The sequence below is a fragment of the Symphalangus syndactylus genome, chromosome 8, assembly GCF_028878055.3.
Source record: "Symphalangus syndactylus isolate Jambi chromosome 8, NHGRI_mSymSyn1-v2.1_pri, whole genome shotgun sequence".
NCBI classification, from domain to species: domain Eukaryota; kingdom Metazoa; phylum Chordata; class Mammalia; order Primates; family Hylobatidae; genus Symphalangus; species Symphalangus syndactylus.
The window spans coordinates 13,452,052-13,474,688 of NC_072430.2; the positions used below are offsets into that span (position 1 = coordinate 13,452,052).

Here is a 22,637-nt window from a genome sequence, read left to right on the forward strand (position 1 = left end):
GGAGCGCGGACTAATCGGAGCTTGAACTCCGCCCCATCGCTGCCCTCTCCAATCCGCATAAGGGCACCTCCCCTGCCACCCTGCGGTCGGTCACCAATCGGCGGCGAGGGCTGGCTCGGGTACGCTCCGCCCCTTTCAGAGAGATTGAGACTTTGGATTGGTTAGCTAGTCAGTCACGTCAGCGTCGCTTCGTCTCTGATTGGTGTAGCCCACTCAGGGTGCTCGGCGCCTATTGGAGGAGAAGGCCGAGAGGGGCAGGACGGCGCGAAGAGGAGTGCGGAACCCGCCGGAGGTGAGGCCCGCCGAGCCGGGCTGCGGGGTCGGGCGGCGGCGGGGTCGGAGGTCGTGGGCGGCAGCGGGCGTGAGGGGTGAGGCAGGGTCAAGGGGCGGGGGCGGCCGCGCGTCTCCATTGCCCGAGCCTGTGGGAGCAGGCGGGCCTGGGGCTGCAGCACTCACCCCGGGGGCCCGCCGCGGCTCGGGTAGCGTTCAGGCACCTCCCCGGGGCAGGGCCGCGTGCGCTCGGAGCGGGGAAGGCGGGGAAGGCGGTCTCCAGGGCCCCCGATGCGCGCGGGGAGGCGTCCGCTCGGGGGAGGCCGAGGTGGGCCCGCGGCTGCGCCCCCGGCCTTCGATGCCTTCACTCTTCCGCCTGGGACCACGCTGGCCTCGCATCGAAGTGGGAGAGGTCTGAACAGTTATTGTAATGCTTTGATTTGGAAAGAAAATCTTTTAGGCCGGGCGCGGTGGCTCACGCCTGTAATCCCAGCACTTTGAGAGGCCGAGGCGGGCGGATCACGAGGTCAGGAGTTCAAGACCAGCCTGGCCAACATGGTGAAACCCCGTCTCTACTAAAAATACAAAAATTAGCTGGGCATGGTGGCACGTGCCAGTAATCCCAGCTGCTTGGGAGGCTGAGGCAGGAGAATTGTTTGAACCAGGACCCGGGAGGCGGAGGTTGCAGTGAGCCAAGATCACATTACTGCACTCCAGCCTGGGCTCAGAAAAAGACTCGGTCTCAAAAAGCAAAAAAAAAAAAAAAAAAAAAGAGAGAAGAAGAAAATGTTTGTTCATCCTGCCTTTAATTCCTTATTACAAGGCGTGAATTTTTATTGTTTTTTTTGAGACAGTCTAGCTCTGTCGCCCGGGCTGGAGTGCAGTGGCGCCATCACAGCTCGGTGCAACCTCGACCTCCCGGGCTCTCAAGTAGCTGGGACTGCAAGCGCCACCACGGCGCCCGGCTTTTTTTTTTTTTTTTGGTAGAGAATAGGTCTTGCTGTGTTGCCCATGCTGGTCTTGAACTCCTGGGCTCAAGCGACCCACCGCCTTGGCCTCCCACGGTGCTGGGATGACAGGCATCAGCAGCGTTGAAGCCTGTGAGGTGGGGTCCCTGTGGCTGACTCTGCCCTCTGCTGTGACCATTGGCAGTGCAGGGGTCCTTGTGTGTGGAGGGAATAAGGAGATGATCAAAGTATGATTCCACGAATCACAGGGTTTATTGTCAAAGACAATTTGTTCTCGGGTTCACAGTGCTCAGAGGGGAGGAGGTGAAGACACCTGGCAGGGAAGCAGGGCCTCCATGGATGGGGTGCATTCACCGCAGGGAGGCGAGTGCCAGAATGGCCAGAGTCCAGTTGCTCTGCTGGGATGGAGCGGGCCCCTGGAAGGTGAGATCTGGTTAGAGTTCGAGGTGTGCCTTAGTAGCAGTGGAGAGCATGAGAGCGGGAGCTCTCTGAGAAGCTGGGACCGAGGACCAGCTCCCAGGCCAGCAGGGTATAGCTTGCCTCAAAGCATCTGCCCAGCCTTCAAGTTGATTTGTATTTTTGCAGTCCAGCAGTCAGGGTCAGTAACTCACATAAGGGAGTGTCTGATAAGGTTTAAGTGGCATTCCCAAGGTTGCGGAGTTCACTTGAGTCCTCACATATGTGGTCTGATAAGACATCACACTTTTGCAGGGGGGTCAGGTCACCCCAAAACATGAGACTATGTGAGTGCTCTGAATCACTTCAAAGCTACACAGCAGGTCCCAGGGCCCGAGGCAGAGGAGTGAGTCCACCTGGGAAGGCTCAGAGTAGCTCCAGGCAGTAACCACGGCATTTCCAGGGTCTGAATTTCCGGAGTCTGGCGTGTGAGCCTGACAGCTCTGGTGTGACCACCCGTACTCACCTAGCAGCACGTGACATCAGCTGTCCCCCTGAAGTCATTGCTCAGCTCGGGTGCTGCAGGAAGACACACAATGTCTTGGGCCAGCCCCTTGCCTGCTGTGGGCTGCTCCCTGTGTGTGGCCTTCACCTCGGTGTAGAGCGATGGGCTGGTCACACCCTTGCCCCTCACAGCAGTGAGGGGACAGAGGCATGTGCTGGGCTGTCTGTGGAGCTCCCGGGCCAGTGTCTGGGATGTGGCAGGTGTTTGGTGTTAAAGGGAAAATATTCCAGGATACTTGTGAAAGCACGTTAGGCAGACCGTGGTTTCATTCAGAAACTTTGAGAGGTGTTGGAACCACCACAGCGGGGTCTTGGAGTGGGAGAGAGGCTGGGCTCAGCTCTGAACAGGCCATGGGCTGGCGGCGGCTTATAGCTCCAGAGCTGGGCGAGGGCAGAGGGTGGAAGGTTGCTAAGAGGAACCCCCAGGGGTGAAGGGGATGCGGGTTAAACTGACCTGCCAGGAGATCAGGCCGCCCTGGGGACAGTGGAAGATGAGGAGCCTCATCAGCTGTCAAGGGTGATGGGACACGGGAGGAGGTCCTCGCTAAACCGACTTTGAGCCGGGCCTGTTAAACCAAGTTCTCACCAGCATCTGCACAGAGGGCCCCGGAGGAGCCTCAGGAGCCGGACTGCCATTGGCCAGGCAGTGAGTCTGTTATCCATCAGTGGGCACTCTGCTTCCAGGTGCCTTGGCCCACGTCCTGAAGGTGGGAGACGTTGCAGCCACGTGTTGGCCTTCCGGGTGCTCTTGCCAGTGTCCCGCTGCTTGACACAGTCCAAGTTTTGTATCCAGACCCAGCCCGGGGCACAGCCTACTGACAGCCCCCAGGCCCAGCCTGTCTGTGACAGTCACACCTGCTCAGGGAGCCATCCCTCCGGTGCAGATCTGGGCTGTTTTGGGTGGTGCCTCGGGTGTGGGGTCCCCTACCAGGCGCGAGGTTCATACTCCCCAGGCTGCCTCCTGTCCTCAGGGCTTGGAGAGTCCCATGTTCTGAAAATGACCTCTTTTCGAGCCAGGCGAGGCCACATCTCCTTTGGCAGTGTAGTGCCTTCCCTGGAGGTGGCATTCCTTTCTGATTTGCCTTCCGTGCTTGGGAACCTCACTTCCTCACTCTGGCCAGCTCTGCCAGCAGTTTGGAGCTGGTTCAGCACCCCACCGCCCTGCCTTGGCCTGCGCCCAGCCCTCCAGGGTGGCTTCTCGCCAGTTCCTGTCAGGCCTGCCTGGGCAACCAGGCCTGGGCACCTCCCTGTCCCTTGCTCAGAAAACCCACAGGCCGTGGGGCCCCAGGAGCCTGGTGCGTGGGCAGGAAACGCATCCTGGAGCACCAGCTTCCCTGCCCTGCCCGCGTCACGAGGTCCCTGGGGGCGTGCCTCAGCCTGTGGCTCCTGCAGTCTGTTCTCCACGCCGGGCCTATCTCCCTGAGCAGGCTGAGCATGGACATACGAGTGACCAGCGTGATCATGTCCAGACCAGTGCCACATTCTGCATGGTCCAAGGGAAAACCTTCTCCAAGTCCGTGGCCTGCCCTTTCCTCTGCTGGGTTACAGCCAAGGGCGCCGGGCCTCACTGGAGGACATGGACCCTGGGCCTGGCCCTCGAGGCTGCTGCCTTCCGGTTTCCCGGTGCCCTGGACACTCTTGGTCTCGCCATTTGGGAAGTCAACAGGGGATGCCGAGTGGCCTGTTGGAAAGGCCTTATGTGACCCCAGGCTGAGTCCCTGAGCAGCCCGCCGAGGCCGGAGGGGAGAAGAGCTGAGCTTCTGCCTCGCTGGGCCAGGCTCGGGCTGTCGAAGGGCTGCCAGCTCCCTTCCTGGGAGAGGCTGGGTGGGGTCCACAGTGCCTTCCTCCCGTCCCACAGGAAGCTGTCTTCTGCTGTTGGCTGCTGAGACAGCTGGGGGCCACCGATGTTCGGATTCCCTGAGCACCCTGCCAATCCCAGACTCACCTTCCCACTCTTTCCAGAGTCCCCAGGGAGACACTTAAGGGAAATTAAACTGCAGAGTGCAAGAGATGCCTCAGTCAAGTCAGCCAAAAACGCGCGGGTCATCCCCGAGCCCCAGAGAGGTGAGTCAGGCAGGGCACTCACCTGCCACGGGAGGATGGTCTTATTTCTAGCACTTTCCACAGGGGGTAAATGTGGTGGGTTTGGGGGATTTTTCAAATGCATCAGTGTCTGGAATGGGTTCTAAGCTGCTAAATAATTCTTAGAGGTAAATTACAGACATGTTGCCCTAGATGTAGCTAGACAGCCTTCCCTCTACAGTGAAGTCAACTCCACCCTCAGTGACAGAGCCCGATGACACGGACACCTCGGCTGCTGTCACTTCCCTGGTTCAGGCCTCCCACAGGCTTTGAACTGAAGGCGAGTGCCTCAGAATTTGCATCTATTGTTCTGTCTTTCCTGGGAAGTTATTCATCCTGGTGGCCAGCCCACCAACAAAATGGATTTGGATCTACTGGACCTGAATCCCAGAATTATTGCTGCAATTAAGAAAGGTACATTTATTTCTATTTACATAAAGGGTGTGGGTGGGTGTGTGCACTTTATATAAGGCAGGTTAACAAAATGCTGGCTGGCTAAGCCTTCCTCCCTTTGCCTACCCTGATTATTAAACCGAGGGCGGGATGTACTATGGGATTTTCAGCTGTGTGTGTGTGTTCTTAACTGCATGGATTTCTTTCAGTTACTTTTATTTTTATCCAAGTAATACATGTATATTGCCTAAAAGGTAAAATGGAGCCACATAAAGTCTTTTAGTTTTTTGGTTTTTTTTGGTTTTTTTGTTTGTTTGTTTTTGTTTTTTGAGCTGGGTCTTGCTCTGTCGCCCAGGCTGGAGTGCAGTGGCGCGATCTCAGCTCACTGCAAGCTCCGCCTCCCAGGTTCACACCATTCTCCTGAGTCAGCCTCCCGAGTAGCTGGGACTACAGGCGCCCGCCACCATGCCCGGCTAATTTTTTGTATCTTTAGTAGAGACGGGGTTTCACTGTGTTAGCCAGGATGGTCTTGATCTGCTGACCTCGTGATCCGCCCGCCTCGGCCTCCCAAAGTGCTGGGATTACAGGCGTGAGCCACCGTGCCCTGCCATCTTTTAGTTATTTTAAAAAAAAATATTTACATCTGGGCTCCTAAATGTGTTGATGTGTAATGTTTGATTTGTCAGTGTTATTGATTATCCATGGACTTCTGTTGGGGGCTGTGAGGACTGAGCGTGCCTACACCTGTGTACCCCAACCTCCTCTCCCCCCAGCTCGCTGCCCATGCTTAGAACCTAGTTTGGGTGACATCAGCCGTCAGGGTTGTGACTGGGTGCATGCTGGCCATTGTTGAACCTGCTGTGTTGCAGGGGATCCTTTTCTTTCTTACAGCATCTTTTATCCCCCGAGTTAGTAAATGCTCAAAGCTCAGGCCCCACGTGCAGCCCCTGCCCCCTGCTCCCCATGCCAGCCACCTGGCTGTCGTCCGGGCACCCTCCTGCCATCTTCCATCCTCCCCCGTCTCCCAGGGCCTCAGCTACGTGAACCTCAGCATGCTGTCTGCGGCGAGAAGCCGGAGTGCTCATGGAGCTGCTGCAGCGGCCTGGTGACAGGGCAGGGCCTCGCTGTCCTGACCCTCCATCCTTGGCTATTGGTGGCCTTGTGATCACAGCTGCTGCCACAGCTGCAGACACGACGCTTGCAGAGCAGGGACAGAGAAGGGCTCAGCCAGGGAGTTCCTTTCTTACCTGTGTCTCTTATCCAAAAACCAATGTTTCCAGAAGTCCCTGCAGACTTCGTAGCTGTGAAGGGGGCTGGGGCTGTGAGGCTTACCAGGGGGAGCGCCCCGCCATAGCCCCGATCCCGGCGAGTCCTCAGGGCCCACAGAGCCTTCTGGAGCAGCCTGTCTGCGGGAAGCCCTCTCCGCTGGATCTGGTGAAACCCAGGGGCACTTTCTTCATTCCCACCTGTCCATCTCCCTGTGTTTTCTGTGTGGCTTTTCTGAAGATCATACCAGTGCTTACTGTTTTCCAGCCTGACAATGGTTGTCTTTTCACTGCAGCGTTCAGCGCACCCGTGTTGAGGGGGGTTCTGATGTGGCGAGTGTAAGTGTCCGTAGCTGGGCGGGGCCCTTCATCCACCACTGCTCCCTCTCGTGTGCGCTTCCTCGCACTTCCCTGATCAGCTGATCAGTCTGCAGCATTTGTCGTCTTCCTACGAGTTTGAAATTAGAAAGTGATGCACTTATCCGAGTCCAAAATTAACTTCCTTGCCCTCCTTCCCAAATGGCAGGTCCTGGGGATCTGCACCTCTGTAACTGCTGCCACCACCGTTCTGATTCGCACGTGCTCTGCCCCCTGCCCTGACTGCCCTGCACAGCTGGCGTTTGGACTTGGGCTCTGCTTCCCTCCCAGCACTCCCCTCCCCAGGGCACGTGTCCTTACCCGCGGCTCAGCCCAGATCCGTGCCTGGTGGGCGGGCGGTGGAAAGCTCGGTGCTGGTTTTTTCCTGCCCCTTTCTGGAGCACTGTCTCCAGCTGGCATGGAACTGGGTGCCTGTCGTTTCTTCTCAGCGCTGGGACCTGCTGTCAGCACCAGGACCTGCCCGGCCCCATCTTCTGGCTTCTGCCCCAGCTCACGAGGCTGGCGTCCGTCCAAGTGCCAGGACCCAGGGCTGCTGGACGCCACGCCACACTGTCCAGGGTTTCCAGGGAGCAGGGGATCCGGTCCCTACCTACCTTGTCCCCAGAATCGGAAGCACGGTGCTCTCACAGCGCTCTTACAAAGCACCTTTTATCACTGTGTTGCCCTGCATTATGACAGTCTGACATTTTCCTGTAATTTATCTGTGTTATTTCAGCCAAACTGAAATCGGTAAAGGAGGTTTTACGCTTTTCTGGACCAGACTTGAAGAGACTGACCAACCTCTCCAGCCCCGAGGTCTGGCACTTGCTGAGAACGGCATCCTTACACCTGCGGGGAAGCAGCATCGTTACAGGTAGGTGGGTCCTGGCATCTCTGCCAGGGGTGACATGTGGCTCCAGCATCATGGTCCCAGTGGTGCAGGGCGTGGGGCTGTGCAGACTCCACCCAGGGACTAGCCTCAGGGCGTGTGGCAGCTGCTCCAGCCCCAGAGTTCCCATCTTGCTTGTCCTACACCCATGGGGCTGTGGTCACAGCATCGGGTCAGAAGATGCGTGAGGTGGACACAGAGGGGCTGTGGGGCCTCCTGGGGACCTTGCTCCATGGGCCAGAGGAGGGGGGTGCAGGAAGCAGGGGTGGATTTGGCAGTCAGCACCCAGAGCCCTTCAGGCTCTGGCAGTGTGGGCACAGTGTGAGATGGGGCCCTGGCCGCGGTCCCACCACCATGTGTGGGAAACCAGGTCTCTGCAGGGGAAGGAGGTACCCAGGGAACCCCATGTGCCTGGACAGACAAGGTTTCCATCCCTGCATCTGAGCAGGCCCTAGTGGGCAGCGGGGTCCTGGCATGAGCAGGGTCCTCCCTCCCCTGCAGGTGGCTCAGTGGCCCGGGCCCCAAGGAACACACTGAACTTGGGGCTGCCATAGTGGGCAGGTGCCACAGCCGCACACATGGTGCTGTGGGAAGGGCTCTGGGCAGGCCTCACAGTCAGGGTGGCCTGCTCCACCTGGACAGGGTGCCCAAGGCAGTGTGCAGACTCCGAGGGAGGGGCTCCCCCTCCCGGCCCAGGCCCCAGGCCAAGAGCGCAGCCTGCACCACGTGTCCCACCTTGAGCCTCGCCCTGAGGGGCTTCGGTGTCATGGAGGAGGCTGTGTTGAATGGCTCATCCAAGGCCCTTTAGCCAAGAGGCTGTGACCAGCATCGATCTAGAATGGCGTCTGTCACAGAGCACTGACAGCACACACGGGGGGAGCCCGTTAAAGCCACTTGAGAATGGTTCAGCACCCCAGGGCATCCCAGCTGGATGGAGCTGGGCCTTTTTCTTCACATGGAGGCAGTTAGGGAGTGCTTCGGGGCTCTCTGGAAGCTTTGGCTGAAGGCGTCTGGTGCTGCAGTTGCCCCATAGGGGGGATCCCTGGGGGCATGTGATGGTGGCCCTGGGGCTCCCCCTGACTCTGCATCTCAGGTACACCTGTCCTTCCCGGCCGGTCCACCCCTCCCTGCCCTCAGCACCTTGCTCACCCCTCGTGACCGCAGGCACCTGTGCTCCAGCCATACTGCACCTGGCACAGGCAGGCTGGCCGTGCCTCCCGCAGTCCCCAGCCCTGCCCACAGGCCCAGGAGAGTCAGGCCTGACGCCATCTCTGCCCTTTAGCACTGCAGCTGCACCAGCAGAAGCAGCGGTTCCCCGCGCAGCACCAGCGCCTGAGCCTCGGCTGCCCGGTGCTGGACGCGCTCCTCCGCGGTGGCCTACCCCTGGACGGCATCACTGAGCTGGCCGGATGCAGCTCGGCAGGGAAGACCCAGCTGGCGCTGCAGCTCTGCCTGGCTGTGCAGTTCCCGCGGCAGCACGGAGGCCTGGAGGCTGGTGAGTGGCCACCCCTTCTGTGGGGTCTAGGCAGGTGGGCGGCCCCTGCTGTGTGCGGGACAGCTTTCCGTTGAGGTGGGGGAATGGCCGCCTCTTGCGCTGTTCCTACCGTTGCGTCTCCCTCCTTCTCGCCCTGACTGCCCTCGCTCCTTCCAGAACAGGGAGGGGGAAGTGAGGCTGGGCTCAGCTGACAGCAGGAGGGGTGGGAGGGTACGAACTCCACCACCAGGCAGCCGGCCCTCAGCAGAGCTAGGCCCCCAGGGGTCGCTGGCTGAGCACAGCGATGCTGGCCCACGTTCAGCACAACTGCCAAGCACGGAGTCCACAGAGCTGGCAGCACGGCCTTTCTCCCGGGTGCCCCGCCGCCAGGCCGGGTATGCTCGTGGCGCGGCCTCTTGAGCCTGTACGGCTCTGTCTGTGAAACGAGGGTTCCCTGCATTGGACTGAAGCTTTCAGAGCGTGCCTGCTTGGGTCTCTCAGGTGTTAAAAGTTCACGTAGTTTTAAACTGTGAGCTGTGAGTAGGAGAGATGTTTCTTAGCAGCTCCTTAACTTTTAAACCAATTCCCTGGTGTCAACATGCGATTCCCACGTTGTCTTAAACTCCACGTGAACACAGAGTGGCAGCATTTTTCATCAGTGGCGCCTTCGAGCGCATCTGCTAGGCTCACTTCCCACACAGGGCGGGACCCCAGGCCCTGGACCCACAGGCCCAGCCAGCCACCTCCTCACGGGCCTGACCTGCCAGCTGCAGTGTGGCTGGGAACCTCACCTCTGCCACCCTCAGGTCAGCATCGTCCCCGGGACCCAGGGTGTGCTGTGCCTGCCCAGGCTTCAGTGCTGGGTGGAGGGTGAGGGTCTCCTGAGAGCCCAGCTGGGGTCTGCTCACGCCACAGGCATTTTTGTCCCTGCAGCCCAGGGGAGGGCGCCCTCCTGTCAGGTGCCTGAGTCCCTGCGGCTGGTCTCAGGGATGAGCCTGGAGACAGCCAGAAGCCGGGAGGATAGGGGTTGGCCTTGAAAATGGGAGTCTCCCACCTGCCCCACGGAAGAGCTGCTGTGAGGTGGAGGCGGGACTCGAGCGTGCTCAGGGACGGGACGGGAGCCGCCCTCATTCTCCAGCGTCCTCCGCGCCAGGCTTCATGCAAATCTGATTTGTGCAATGACTTCCCCTGAGCTTCCACCCCGTTGGCCTTTTCAGTGAAGCCCATACTCCCCGCTACCCAGGGACACGGAAGCCTGAGGACACCCTCCCTGAATGCCCCAGCTGTGCCCAGCCCAGTGACTGCTGCGGATGAGAGCACAGTCTAGCCTTGCAAGCCAGGGGCAGGGAGGAGGCCCCACGGCCACCGTGACCACATGCAAGGCTAGGGATCAGATGTGCTTTCCTGGGGAAATGACTTCTTTTCCTGGATCCAATCTAAAGGCCCAAATTTTGAAAAGAAAGTGGCAGGCGGGCTCTGGAGTGATTCCGAGTCCCATGCTTAAGCCGCATGAGGCTCTCCCAGGCCTGCTGGGGCCCCGCCCACCGCTGGGCTGCCCACAGCCACCCTCCTGCCAGCTTCACGATGTCCCCATGACTGTGCAGCCCCTACATACGTCACCCCAACAAAAACACGCTGCTTGACCGGTTTCACCTGCTTCCGAGCCTTCCAGCCCAGCCTCTCTCCAGCCAACAGGACGGAGAAAGCCCAGGGCCCCGACCTTCCTGTGGCCTCCTGACTAGGGGCACAGTCACGGCTGGGGACACTGGTGGGGAAGGGAACCAGCCACAAAAGGGATGTGGCCTCCCAAGGCAGTATTTGTACGTCCCTGGCCTCAAGTGGGCCAGATGCTTCTCAGAAGCTTAGTTCTGACACAGAATGGGGCAGGGGGTTCCTGACCCATTTTTGCAACTCTTCTTTATGTTTGAAATTCTGTCAAAACAAAATCAGGTCAGAAATAAAGGTTATGCGGACACTCACAAACAGGCTGCATGACCCAGCATGGGGGTGCTGGCTCTCCCACAACTGCATGCACTACTGCAGGAACACGATGACCCCCATGGGCCACGGGCTCCTGGCTGGGCAGCCTTCCTGGCATAGTCAATGCTTAAGAGAGCTCGCCGGCCTTTTTTTTGTTTTAGTTTTTGTTTTTGCAGGAAACTGGAGTTTTATTATTACTCAAATCAGTCCCCCTAAGCATTCCTGTTTTTTAAATTGAGATGTAATTTACATGCCATAAAATTCCCTCTAAAAGTGTACAGTTCGGCCTGATAGGTGCAGTGCCTCACGCCTGTAATCCCAGCACTTTGGGAGGCCAAGGCTGAGGCAGGCGGATCATGAAGTCGAGAGTTCCAGAGCAGCCTGACCAACATGGTGAAACCCAGTCTCTACTAAAAATACAAAAATTAGCTGGGCATAGTAGCGCACGCCTTGTAATCCCAGCTACTCAGAAGGCTGGGGCAGGAGAATCACTTGAACCTGGGAGGCAGAGGTTGCAGTGAGCTGCGATTGCGCCATTGCACTCCAGCCTGGGCGACAGAGTGAGTCTCTGTCTCTCAAAAATAAAAAAAATAAAATAAATTCAGTGGCTTTTAATAGAAGCACAAAGTTCTGTGCCCGTCACCACTATCCAATTCCAGAACAGTTCCCTCACCCCAAAAGGACACCCCACCCATGAGCAGTCAGCCCCACCCCCAGCAGCCTGCATCCCCTTTCTCTACCTGTGGTTCTTCCTGTCCTGGGAGCTCCACGCGAGTGGAACCGGACAGCACGTGGTCTCGTGACGGGCTTCCTTCATTGGCATTGCGCTTTCGAGGTTCATCCATGCTGGAGCAGGTGTCAAAACTGCCTTCCCTTTTAAGACTGAATCATCCCACTGTAAGGATGGGCCGCATTCCATTCGTCCACTCCTCAGTTGATGGCCTTTGGGCCGTCTCCCCCGGGGCTGTCATGAAACGTGCTACGGTGGACATTGGTGTGTGTCTCCAGGCGGACGTGTTTTCTCTTGGGTATCTACCTAGGAGTGGGGCTGCTGGGTCATGTGATTTGTGTTTAACTTTTTAAGGAAGTACCAATTGTTTTCCGAGCTGCACCATTTTACATTCCTAGCGGCAGCGCGCATGGTTCAGGGGTCCGCCTTCTCCACATCCTCACCAACACGTGTCTTTTCAAGCTGGCTTTTTGAATTGCACCATGGAGTCCAGATTGCAAGAGCTTTGAAGAGAGGAAACACTTGCTCACTGGGGGCCTTGAGGGTGGCCGTGTGTCGGGGCTCAGGGGCCATTTCCAGAAGGCGTTGCCCTGATGCTGCCACTTGCTCGCTGCCCTGCAGTGGGGAACAGAGGGGCACGGGGGGAAGGAGGGGCAGGGTGGAGCAGGAGAGACCTCCCATCTGTGGCCATTCCGGCCCAGGGCCCAGGACAGGGAAGTCCTTGCCTGGGTGTCAGAAGTGGAGGCCCAGCCCGTATTCCTCCTGAGGAGTCACCTGGCCCCGAAGGTGGCTGCCAGTGTGAGGGTGAGAACCAGCACCAGCCTCCTCCCTCCCCGGGCCAGGGGCCTACCTATGAGGGGCAGGGAGTTAGAAATGGCGGGAGACATCTGCGCTTGATTTGTGTGGCAGTCACAGGCCCGTCTGGAGTCCCCTGGGCACATCAGGCACTCTCACTTCCCAGGAGCCGTCTACATCTGCACGGAAGACGCCTTCCCGCACAAGCGCCTGCAGCAGCTCATGGCCCAGCAGCCGCGGCTGCGCACTGACGTTCCAGGAGAGCTGCTTCAGAAGCTCCAATTTGGCAGCCAGATCTTCATCGAGCACGTGGCTGATGTGGTGAGTGTGGGAGAAGCCCCATGACACCCCTAAGGCAAGCTATTCAGGACCACTGGGGCAGGTGTAGCCACCACGGCAGTGGGGTCTCGCAGCAGGGCAGGGAGAGATGGGGCTCAGCTCTGAACACAGCATGGGTCGTGGGGGTTTACGCCCAAGGAACAGGTGGGGTCAGAGGATGGAGAGTGACTGAGAGGAACTGGCAGGGGAGGGGGTTCTGACTGAAGCATCCTGCCAGGACCCTTGCTGAAGGTGGGCCTTGGGGATCAGACTGCCCCTGGGGACTGTGGAGGATGGACCAGTCAGCTACTGAGGGTGACTGGATACGGAGGGCAGGGGTCCTGCTACAATCTCAGCAGGGATTGCCAAAACCGGATTTCACGAGGACGTGCACAGATGGGCCTAGGCGGAGGCTCAGGACAGCAGTTTGGCCAAACAGAATCCTGGCCAGGAGTGGCTGTGGGCCATGCAGGCAGGGCGGCAGGCTGCGACACCCAGTTACATCTGAATCTCAGGCAGCTTCGAAGCGTGTTCTAGAATGAGGATGCCCATATTCAGATCAACTTTCTTCATGATCTGAAACTCAGATGTAACTGGGCACCATCTGTCAGCCCTGCTTATGAAGACGGAGTGGGGAAGAGAAGCCCCAGGCGGGTGGCAAGGGCCTCCTCTGGGCTGTGGGCCCCTGACCAGCTGCCCCAGGAGACCACCGCCCTGAGAAGGATGGGACCTGCTCTCCAGGCTGCTGTCCTGGTGAGATAGCTGTGTTGGTTTCACCCTTGCCTCTGAGAGGAAGAGGCCCTCACTAGGGGCACAGGGACTCCACCTAGCCAAGGCCCGCCGGGCACCCAGCTCAGACAGGCGACCTCAGATCCTTGATCACTGCCTGGCTGCTGGCTTCCCTGCAGACACTGCCTGGGCTTGGAGGAGGGACCCATGGCAGGGCCTTGCAGAGAGCAGGGACCACTCACCGGGGGCCAGTGGAGTCCGTCCTGTAGCCAAGAAGCAGGCAAGAGAGGCTGGGACCCATCCCTGCAGCTGGGGCAGCAGTGCTGTGAGCTGTCAGTGCTTAGTTTATAGAGATCATCCTGGGAGGGAGAAGTGATGAAGTAGAAAAGATGCAGAATAAAAGATGGGAAGTTTGGGAGTAAACCCCTGACCAAAGGCAAATAAGGAAATTCTGCCCTGTGCAGGGGGAGTAGCTGCCATGTCTAGCCCACCCTAGACGTGGCTGTGGCCTGGCAGAACAGCTCCTGGGTGGGCCTTCCCCAACTTTTTTTTTTTTTTTTAAGACGGAGTCTCGCTGCCGCCCAGGCCGGAGTGCAGTGGCGCAATCTCAGCTCACTGCAAACTCCGCCTCCCGGGTTCACGCCATTCTCCTGCCTTAGCCTCCCGAGTAGCTGGGACTACAGGCACCCGCCACCACCCCTGGCTAATTCTTTGTATCTTTAATAGAGACGGGGTTTCACCATGTTAGCCAGGATGGTCTCGATCTCCTGACCTGGTGATCCACCCACCTCGGCCTCCCAAAGTGCTGGGATTGCAGGCGTGAGCCACCGCGCCCAGCCAGCCTTCCCCCACTTCTAAGAGGTCTTATAAAAACTTTCAAGTAAAGCATAAGGCATATAAACTTTTAATTTAAAAAAATGTACAATAGAATACATTATCGCACACAACGTGAGGAGGTTACACATGGGAAGGGAGCCGTGGGCCCAGCTCATGCCCCAGGTCTCCTGGCCGCACCAGGGCACCAGCTTAGGCCCAGCTCCAGCCCCAAGGTCACGCCAGCCGTGTGGTCATTAGTATCATGCCCCCCACACACAGACGCAGGAGAAATGAGTGGGCGCTGCGGCTCCCGGCCAGGGGCCCTCCCTGCCGCCCTGGCTGTCCCGGGCCAGCTCCAGGCCACACTCGGCAGTCCCATCCTGGAGCGGGGCCAGGTCGGGGTCACTGCAAGAGAAGATAGCAGGTCAGGGCTGGGCCGCCAAAACCTGACAGTGTTACTAAGTTCTGTTCTGGAAACAGCTCTCTGGGGAGCCCCCACCCCAAGTCTGCCTAGAGAAGAGGGTGTTGCTGGTTGTGAGCCTCCCTGGGGCCGAGGGGTCATGGGGGACCGGTGTGTCTTTGGTCTCTGCTCTCTGGAGCACCAAAGGCCTGCATCTGGCACGGGGGAGGCCAGGGGTGTGGACACAGAGCCTTCTCTTGCATAAGCAGAGCCTGGTGCTGTTCCCACCCCCACCCCGACTCCTCTGTGGCCCTTGGGCGTGGATGAGGATGGGGACCTCTGAGCCAAGCCCCTGTTGGAGGCCCAGCCCGGCAGCTAGCAGCAGTCACCACTTGCCCATCCCCAGCCTCCCCAGTCCCTGCACGTGCAGAGTCCCTCCCTGGCCCAGCTGCCTGCTTCCTGGGGCTGCAGGCCGTGGGACTCACGTTAGCGGTGGCGTCTTCCAGGCCACTGCTGCTGCTGTCGTTTTCCACAAAAAGAGGCTCGGCCGGAGACGCCCTGGAGACGAAGCACAGACGAGTTTCACTCAGGGCGTGCAGGCGGGCCCTCAGGCGTCTTCAGAGCTCCGGGCGTGACACCATGTGTGTGGCTGCAGACCTTGGACTTGAGGGGCAGCCTAAGGACCCCTTAGCAGCCTCCATCTGGCCAGAGCTGCTGGCAAGGCCCATGGGGCCTGAACTACCCTGCTTGGTGCCAGGAGCAGCTGTGCCACCCTCCCCCATCACCACGGCTCACCAAGCTCTGCTGTCAGAGGCCAGGCCAGCCATGCCAATGGCCCTGGCACCCACAGGCCACGGCAGCGCCCAGAGGGAGGCCGAGGACACCTGCCTTCCCTGGAGGCCCCACCCCTGGAAGCTCTCCTGGGAGCCGCTGGGCACAGGGCTGTTTCCACCCCCTGGCCAGGCCAGGCCAGCTCAGAGCACAGGGCTGGGTGCACGGGAGGCACTGGCCTTGAGGGTGTCTCAACCTACAGCCCCATCCTGACCCCCAGGTGGTCTCCCAGAGTGCCCCATGGCTTGGCAGAGGGAGGCCAGGCCTGACTCGCCTGAGTAACGCCTGAAGGGCATCAGGCCCCTGCCTTGCTGAGCGTCTGAAGAGGTCATGGCCCAGGTGGTCATGGCCACCACGGGCTGGCTTTGGTGGCACTGTGGCCAGGTTCGGGTGGTCTGAGTACCTGGTGTGGGGCCACTGAAGGAGGGGGCTGGTTGCTGCTGACCTGTGAGGGGGAGAGGGTGAAACCATGGCAGAAGGAGAGCAGACCCCTCCAAGGATTCACTCAGGAGCCTGCGCAAAGGACGCCTCTACAGAGGACAGTGTTGGCACAGCCAAGGGGTGACTGCCTGGGAGGGCCAGAGGAAGGACATGGGGCCCAGGGAACCAGTTGTGTGACCCTGAAGCTTCTATAGTTGGAGGCTTTTTGAGAAAAATACAGAATTGGGCTCAGAGTATGGGGACTACAGAGTATGGGCACTGTGAGCCCGATGGGCGGGAACGTTTTGAGTCAGACGGTCGAGTGACAGTCCAAACGGGGTCTGGTCACCTGGGGCGGGGGCTTGCTGACCAGCATAGACAATGACAGCTGTCCCCACAGGACACCTTGTTGGAGTGTGTGAATAAGAAGGTCCCCGTACTGCTGTCTCGGGGCATGGCTCGCCTGGTGGTCATCGACTCGGTGGCAGCCCCATTCCGCTGTGAATTTGACAGCCAGGCCTCCGCCCCCAGGGCCAGGCGTCTGCAGTCCCTGGGGGCCGCGCTGCGTGAGCTGAGCAGTGCCTTCCAGAGCCCTGTGCTGTGCATCAACCAGGTGGGCACCAAGGCAGGGGTGCACCCATGAGCTCATATTTTTAGCCAGGATGTGGAAGCAGAGAGAGCCGGTCTGGAGGTGGGGCGGGTGGCAGTGAGGTGGCCTCCAGCTCCTGCGGGTTGCAGCTGACCTGGACTGTGCTCTTCCAGGTGACAGAGGCCATGGAGGAGCAGGGCGCAGCACACGGGCCGCTGGGGTGAGTGCAGCCATGTGGTGTGTGTACCTCTCTGCACAGGTGCCAGGGGCACAGCCGGGCCAAAGTGGGCGGGGCCACCAAGCCTGAGCACTAGCTTGCCTGCTTCCTGTTTCTCAGGTTCTGGGACGAGCGTGTTTCCCCAGCCCTTGGCATAACCTGGGCTAACCAGCTCCTGGTGAGACTGCTGGCTGACCGGCTCCGTGAGGAAGAGGCAGCCCTCGGCTGCCCAGCCCGGACCCTGCGGGTGCTCTCTGCCCCCCACCTGCCCCCCTCCTCCTGTTCCTACACGATCAGTGCAGAAGGGGTGCGAGGGACACCTGGGACCCAGTCCCACTGACACGGTGGCGGCTGCACAACAGCCCTGCCTGAGAAGCTCTGACACACGGGGCTCCAGCCTTTAAAATGCTGTCTGCCTTGGCCGTGGTACAGCTGGGAGCCTGGTTCAGACACAGCTCTTCCAGGGCAGCGACTCCACTTCCTCATCCGAAGACGGTGGCCACAGACTGACCCCCACCTGCGCTGGGGGGCTGTTCCGCCTCTCCCTAGGTCTGGGGACAGGCCCCCTTGCTGAGTACCTGGTCCCCACTGCTGAGCTGGTCCTTGGGGACAGGAGATTCCCAGGGCTGGAGCCTGGGGTGTCCTACAGTGACTCCCTGGGAGCCCCCTGCTTCTTCTCTCCACATGGAAGCCCACCTGGGGTCGCATCTGAGGCCTGCCCCCTAGGCTGGGGCCTCAGACTCCCTCAGCCTTGGGACCGTGCCCACGAGGGTCTCCCCTCCTGCACACAGGGCAGTCCTTACCCCCCTCCCCACTCAGGCCATAGCGGGGCTGCAGGCAGGAGGTTCCTCCTCACCCACCTCTGGGTCCTTGGCTCCCGGGAGCCCCACCCCGGCACACACTGTGCCCCACAAAACTTCAGTATGGTACAAGGTGGAGAAAGCATATCCCACCGACCTCCAGTTCCAGGGTCCAGGAGAACCTGGGGGTGGGGGGGCTGCCTTGTCTCTAGTAGTGTGGCCTGTGCCACCGCCACAGCCGGTCAGAGGAGCACAGGCAGTGCAGGGCTGGCACATGACAGGCTCGTCAGCCACCTGGGAACACAGTTCTGGGCAAAGAGGATCCCAGTTTGAGAGGAAAGAGAGTCCTGGTGTATCCTGGCCCTGGGGCTCTGGGCGCCCAGCTCAGCCCTGGCCTGGCTGCATGGCACTCTGGTAGGGATATGGCAGGACTCCTGGCAGGGCCACCTGTAGACCCAGTCCCACACTATGGCCAGGCCTTACATCTGGCCGGAAAGCAGAGCCTCCTGGGAACACATCTGGCTGCAGATGCTGAAATATCCACCCAGCAGTCAAAGTGGCATGGCCTCCCCATGGGCAGAGTGGTGACCCCCTTGATTCCCACCGTACAACCCCCTCCACCCCCCCACCCAGTGCCTCCAGGCGCTGCCTGGCACAGACTAGGCCTTTGACAAATAAATGTTCAATGGATGCAGTTCCAGGACCTGGTTCTTGCTGTCTGCCAGGCACTGCTCTAAGTAATTTATGCACATTGAAGTATGTTTTCCTCACAACTCCTAGGGATAGGTACTGTTACATCTCCACTTGCAGGTAGGGAAATTGAGGCCCAGAACTGTTAAGTGGCTTGACTCCTCCCACGACCCAGAGGCAGAAATTGTCACCCCCCACCTCATGTGCCCAGGGTGAGCCTGTGGGTGCTCCTACAGTTGGGAGGAAGGGGGGCTGGCACTGGTTGGGGGGAAGATAAGGGGTGAGGCCATACTGTGCAGAATTTTTCTGTTTGCCGTTTTCTAGGGTGGGACAATCCATTTAAAACCTTCATCACATTATCAAGGCACTCTATGACCCTAAAGTTAAGAATCACTGGCATGACCATCGGAAAAAGTTATTTGGGGTTGGATTTTTACAAAACAGCCTTTCTGCAAAAGTGCAGGGATTCTACGACAGCTAGTAAGACATTTTATTTCTGTAATTGAACATAAGCAATTCCAAATGCTTTTCTAGGCAAGACATGCCAGCGATTAGAAAATGAGACAGCTTAAAGACAGAGGTACATTTAACAGAGAAAACACGCCTGGAAGCTCGGCCGGCCCTGCCCATGCTGGCTTAGTTCCTGCCCCCGGAGGGAAGGGGCTGAGGGGCTTCCCGTCCCAGGGAACTCCCACCACAGGAGTCTGCAGAAGGGCTGGCCTGGCAGTCCCAGGAGCACTGACCATCCCCTTAGGGAGGCACCACGCCCTGGGGAGCACAGTCCCGGGCCAGGGCCACGGGTCTTGCCCTGAAGACCCTCCCTCAGGGACCACACCCCTGACCCTCATTGCCTCACCATATTATAAAACACTAAAACCACTTAAGTTCTTCCCCACAACATTGGGGAACTAATTGTAAACAGAATACACGTCTACATATCAGCCCTAAGACAGCTGGCCCCGCTGCACACGCAGCCTGCCGGCCCTAGCAAGACGTGGTCAGAGCTGGTAAGTGCGCTACAGCATTCAGAAATCTGACCATAGTGTACACACAGCTCGCAAGTCAGTGCAAACAGAAGCTAATGACATCCTCCAAGAAAATTCCAGTTAGGACAATGGAAAACCTGTTATAGACCGTAACCATACATCATTAGCAATGTTTAATACATCTTACTATAAACACTGAATTTCTAATTACATGATATTCCTAGCAGCTTAATCCAGAAAATAACAATGTGAATCCCTCCAATACTGTAAACACAAGACCAAGTGCTGCCTATGAGAGTGCCCCGTGCCACCCGCGGGCACCACTGGCCTCTGAGGACCCCTGAGCCGCACACTGCTGCTGCTTCAGGGAAGCATTCATGTCACAGGACCTCCCCAGGGGCCTGGTTTCTGCCACAGCTGCACCGACTACCCAGAGATAGGCTGTCCGCCCGCAGACCCAGACGCTCCCATGCCATGGTTGCTGGGGCCGGGGGCTGCACACACGGCTGCCATGGGGGGTGCAGTGATTATTTTGACAGCAACTCTGAAGAAACAGGTGTGACTCTCACACGGGGTTCCTCTCACCAGAAAGAACACAGAGAAGGAGGGATGGCTGGGCCCACCACTTCTCTCCTCTGAAGGGAAAAATTCAGACCGCCATATGGGAAATGGCTTAAATCACTGCACTTCTATTGGGTGGGGGGGTTCAAACATCGGGGACTCAGGTACTCAGATTCCCTTGCTACCTCCCTCTCTGAAACACGAACCTTCCTTTACGAGCTGGCTTCTCTTACCCCAACACACAATGATCCCACAGCCACAGTGCTGCAGAGGCCACCTCGGCCCTAAAGTCCCATGGCTGGAAGCCAGAGCAGGCTCCACAGAGGCCCCACACAACCTCGTCTGCACCCATCAGACTGAAGAGGTTAAAATTCAACTCCACATTCAGCCCTATATTTATTCCTTCTAAATGCCCTTTTTCCTTTCCAGATAACTGTCACTAAGGGAAGCTGTCTGGGTTCCAAACTCTGCTCACATCCTCACAGGGACAAGGCACCCCCACCACAAGGGAAGCTCCGGAGCCCTCCTGCCTGTGGCACAGACGTAGCCCACTACGGGGGCAGCCACAGCACCTGTCAAGGGAAGCAGCTGTACAACCCCCTTTTTTTGGGGGGTGGTGGCTTCCCACAACCCATCAAATTTTATATATATATATATATGGGGGTTTTTTTGGTAGACACAGGGACTCGCTATGTTGCCCAAGCTGTTCTTGAACTGGGCTCAAGTGATCCTCCCGCCTCAGCCTCCCAAAGTGCTAAGATTATAGGATTACTGGTCTGAACCACCGCACCCAGCCATATATATATATAATCTAACATTTTTTCTTTTAATCCCATCCACTATTACAGAACCTATCAAATTTTCTTTAACACCTCTATGTAGCATTTAGAAAGTAAGCTCCTGATCCATCAGAATCTCCAAGAATGGAGTCAGGAGCCTCAGAAAAGGAGCCACGGCCACAGGTGAGCAGCTCGGGGACAACGCTGGCTCCACAGGGCAGCTCCTGTGCCAGGCACTCGCTGGTGACTACATGGAGCTTGTCTTGTGGAACCACACGTTTTCACAAACACAGCAGTCCTGCGACATGAGGTGGGATGAAATGAAACTTTCAAAGGTATTTTAAAGTCTAGCCTTGTAACAAAACCCCGGGACACTGTCCCCAGCCTTTGTGCCCCACAGGGAGCTTCTAGGGGCTGAAGGCGACAAGTGTGAGCCTCTGCTGTGCCGCCACCCGCCCTGTTACATGACAGCGGCAAGCTGACCTTTCACGGGATGGCCGGTGTTTCACAAACCGCCCCTCCATCCCGCAGCCTAGTTGGCTGGCATGGAGGTGGCGCTTCTGAGCTTCAGCCTTTGGAATCACTGATCACCTCGGCATCTGTTTTGTATGCTCTTTACCTATGGACTAGTCTGTGGACGGCTAAGAAATACGGCCTCAGCACTGATTTGCAAAGGTTCCTGTCAAGAGTCCACCATGCTCCCTCATTCTATAAAGCTTAAGCTTTTAAAAAGTGAAACGCCGTGTTAGCCAGGATGGTCTCGATCTCCTGACCCCGTGATCCGCCTGGGGGGTGCCTGTAGTCCCAGCTACTCGGGAGGCTGAGGCAGGAGAATGGCGTGAAAATGGGAGGTGGAGCTTGCAGTGAGCCGAGATCGGGCCACTGCACTCCAGCCTGGGCAACAGAGTGAGACTCCGTCTCAAAAAAAAAAAAAAAAAAAAGTGAAACGCACGTCTCTATGGGCTTCGTGTGCAGGGGCATCTGGGAGAGAGAACACTGCTCAAAAGAGGTGGGCATGGGGCCCCAGGCACCCAGGGCCACAGGCATGGGACCTCAGAAACAGAGACCCAGAAGATGCTCCTGCTGGGAAGGAATTCACTTCCCACTGACCAGTGTCTGCTAAGCTTCAGGCTTTACTGCCATAGATCACTAAATGCCTATCATTCTGAAAGGGGTACTTTATGTTTCCAGATTCTTAATTTACAGTCTTATTAGAATATTACAATTTAAAAGAGAGTTTGGTGTCATGGCAAAAAGGTGGCAGGCAGGAAATGCAACAGCATCGGTGAGCAGGAACCAATCCCCAGCGTGCTGAAGCCACCTCAGCGCCGCCTCGGCCTCCCTGAGCCAGCCTGGCCGGGTCACGGTCGGGGCGGCTCCTGGCACTGGGGCTGCAGGCCAGGTAACAGAATGCTGGGGCACGGCCACCCGGGTGTTTTGAAAAGGCACCTCCAAGGTTGGTGGACGTCACTATCTAGGAAAGGAAGCCAAGGAGTGCGGCTGGCGCCTCCGGGCAGGGCGGTGAGGGGCGTGGCAGGGCAGGGCGGTCTCACACTCCCAAGGCAGGTTACCTAGCCCTGCCGGCCCTCAGTGGGCCAGGTCAGTGTGGCTGGCACTCAGAGCTCGCGAGTCGGCCAGACAATTATTTCGTTCCTGCATGAAAAAACAAATAGAAAAATTACACTTAATCAGGACTTCAAATGATGCCAGCTTCAAATGGCCTCAGGCCTAACAGTACCAGCTGCACAGCTAAATCTAGGTTGGCACTCGAGAGGCCCAGGGGTCAATGTGCATGTGGAAACTCCAAGAAACCGGAGGGCAAAACACTGGGTCAGCCACAGAACCCTGTAAAATGAAGAGACTTTCTTTCCTCTCGTCATTACGGGTGCTTCAAGCAATATGTCCAGCACCCTACAAGCCTCTTTAGCAGCCACCGAGAAGGGGGCTGGGGAAAAGCTTTCCCGAGGTGGCTGCCTCCCAAGAGTGCTGGGGGATAGGTCGGGGCACTGGCCTGTCTGCGAGGATTAGTGGATCTGGACAACTGGGAGGGCAGTGCCTGGCCACTGTCGCGAGCTCTCAGCACCAGCACAGGGGCAGGGACTGCCGAGTCCCAACAGCTCGAGCTGCCGGGCGGGCTCCAGGCACCTGGCCACCCACTGACAGCCACAGCAAAGGTCGGAGTGAATGAAAACTCAAACAGCCTCCGTGATGGGGAAGGGAGCTAGTACTTTCAGGCACCTGGCCAGCCGCTGACAGCCACACAAAGGGCGAATGAATGAAGACTCGAAAGGGCCTCCGTGATGGGGAAGGGAGGCAGTACTTTCAGATGTAAACCTGA

The 22,637-nt window shown here is 58.2% G+C and overlaps 2 protein-coding genes across 46 annotated transcripts in view; one reads left to right on the forward strand and one right to left on the reverse strand.

Annotated features, from left to right (window-relative positions):
• The first annotated feature begins 253 nt into the window (after positions 1–253).
• XRCC3 (X-ray repair cross complementing 3) lies at positions 254–17,977 on the forward strand. 20 transcript variants are annotated; one of them, XM_063643890.1, is made up of 11 exons: positions 386–682; positions 1,525–1,661; positions 2,778–2,844; positions 4,161–4,262; positions 4,608–4,694; positions 7,032–7,169; positions 8,467–8,679; positions 12,330–12,484; positions 16,078–16,290; positions 16,440–16,486; positions 16,604–17,977. In XM_063643890.1, the coding sequence occupies exons 1-11, from the start codon at positions 562–564 to the stop codon at positions 16,821–16,823; spliced, it is 1,500 nt and encodes a 499-aa protein (XP_063499960.1). In that variant the 5' UTR covers positions 386–561; the 3' UTR covers positions 16,824–17,977. The 20 variants fall into 20 exon arrangements, with proteins under 20 accessions (XP_055144029.1, XP_055144025.1, XP_063499964.1 ...); XM_063643894.1 differs by lacking the exons at positions 386–682; positions 2,778–2,844 and adding an exon at positions 262–292; XM_055288046.2 differs by lacking the exons at positions 386–682; positions 2,778–2,844 and adding an exon at positions 292–368.
• The window catches only part of KLC1 (kinesin light chain 1), a 63,597-nt gene continuing 55,058 nt past the window's right edge, over positions 14,099–22,637 (reverse strand). For 19 of the 26 annotated variants that reach the window (XM_063643856.1, XM_063643852.1, XM_055288027.2 and 16 more), the window contains 2 exons: positions 14,912–14,984; positions 14,099–14,431 (listed from right to left, as the gene is read on the reverse strand). In XM_063643856.1, coding sequence (XP_063499926.1) covers positions 14,429–14,431; positions 14,912–14,984 — 76 coding nt within the window. In that variant the 3' untranslated portion in view covers positions 14,099–14,428. Of the gene's footprint in view, positions 14,432–14,911; positions 14,985–18,442; positions 21,953–22,637 lie in introns of those variants that run through there. The other 7 variants (XM_055288032.2, XM_055288028.2, XM_063643850.1 and 4 more) reach the window with 1 other exon arrangement.

Coding starts and splice junctions, on each gene's coding strand:
- XRCC3 (XM_055288043.2), top strand. CDS start 6,411: ATGCACTTATCCGAGTCCAAAATTAACTTCCTTGCCCTCCTTCCCAAA. Junction 8,680..12,329: donor GCACGGAGGCCTGGAGGCTG/GTGAGTGGCCAC, acceptor CTCACTTCCCAG/GAGCCGTCTACATCTGCACG. Junction 16,291..16,439: donor CTGTGCTGTGCATCAACCAG/GTGGGCACCAAG, acceptor GTGCTCTTCCAG/GTGACAGAGGCCATGGAGGA.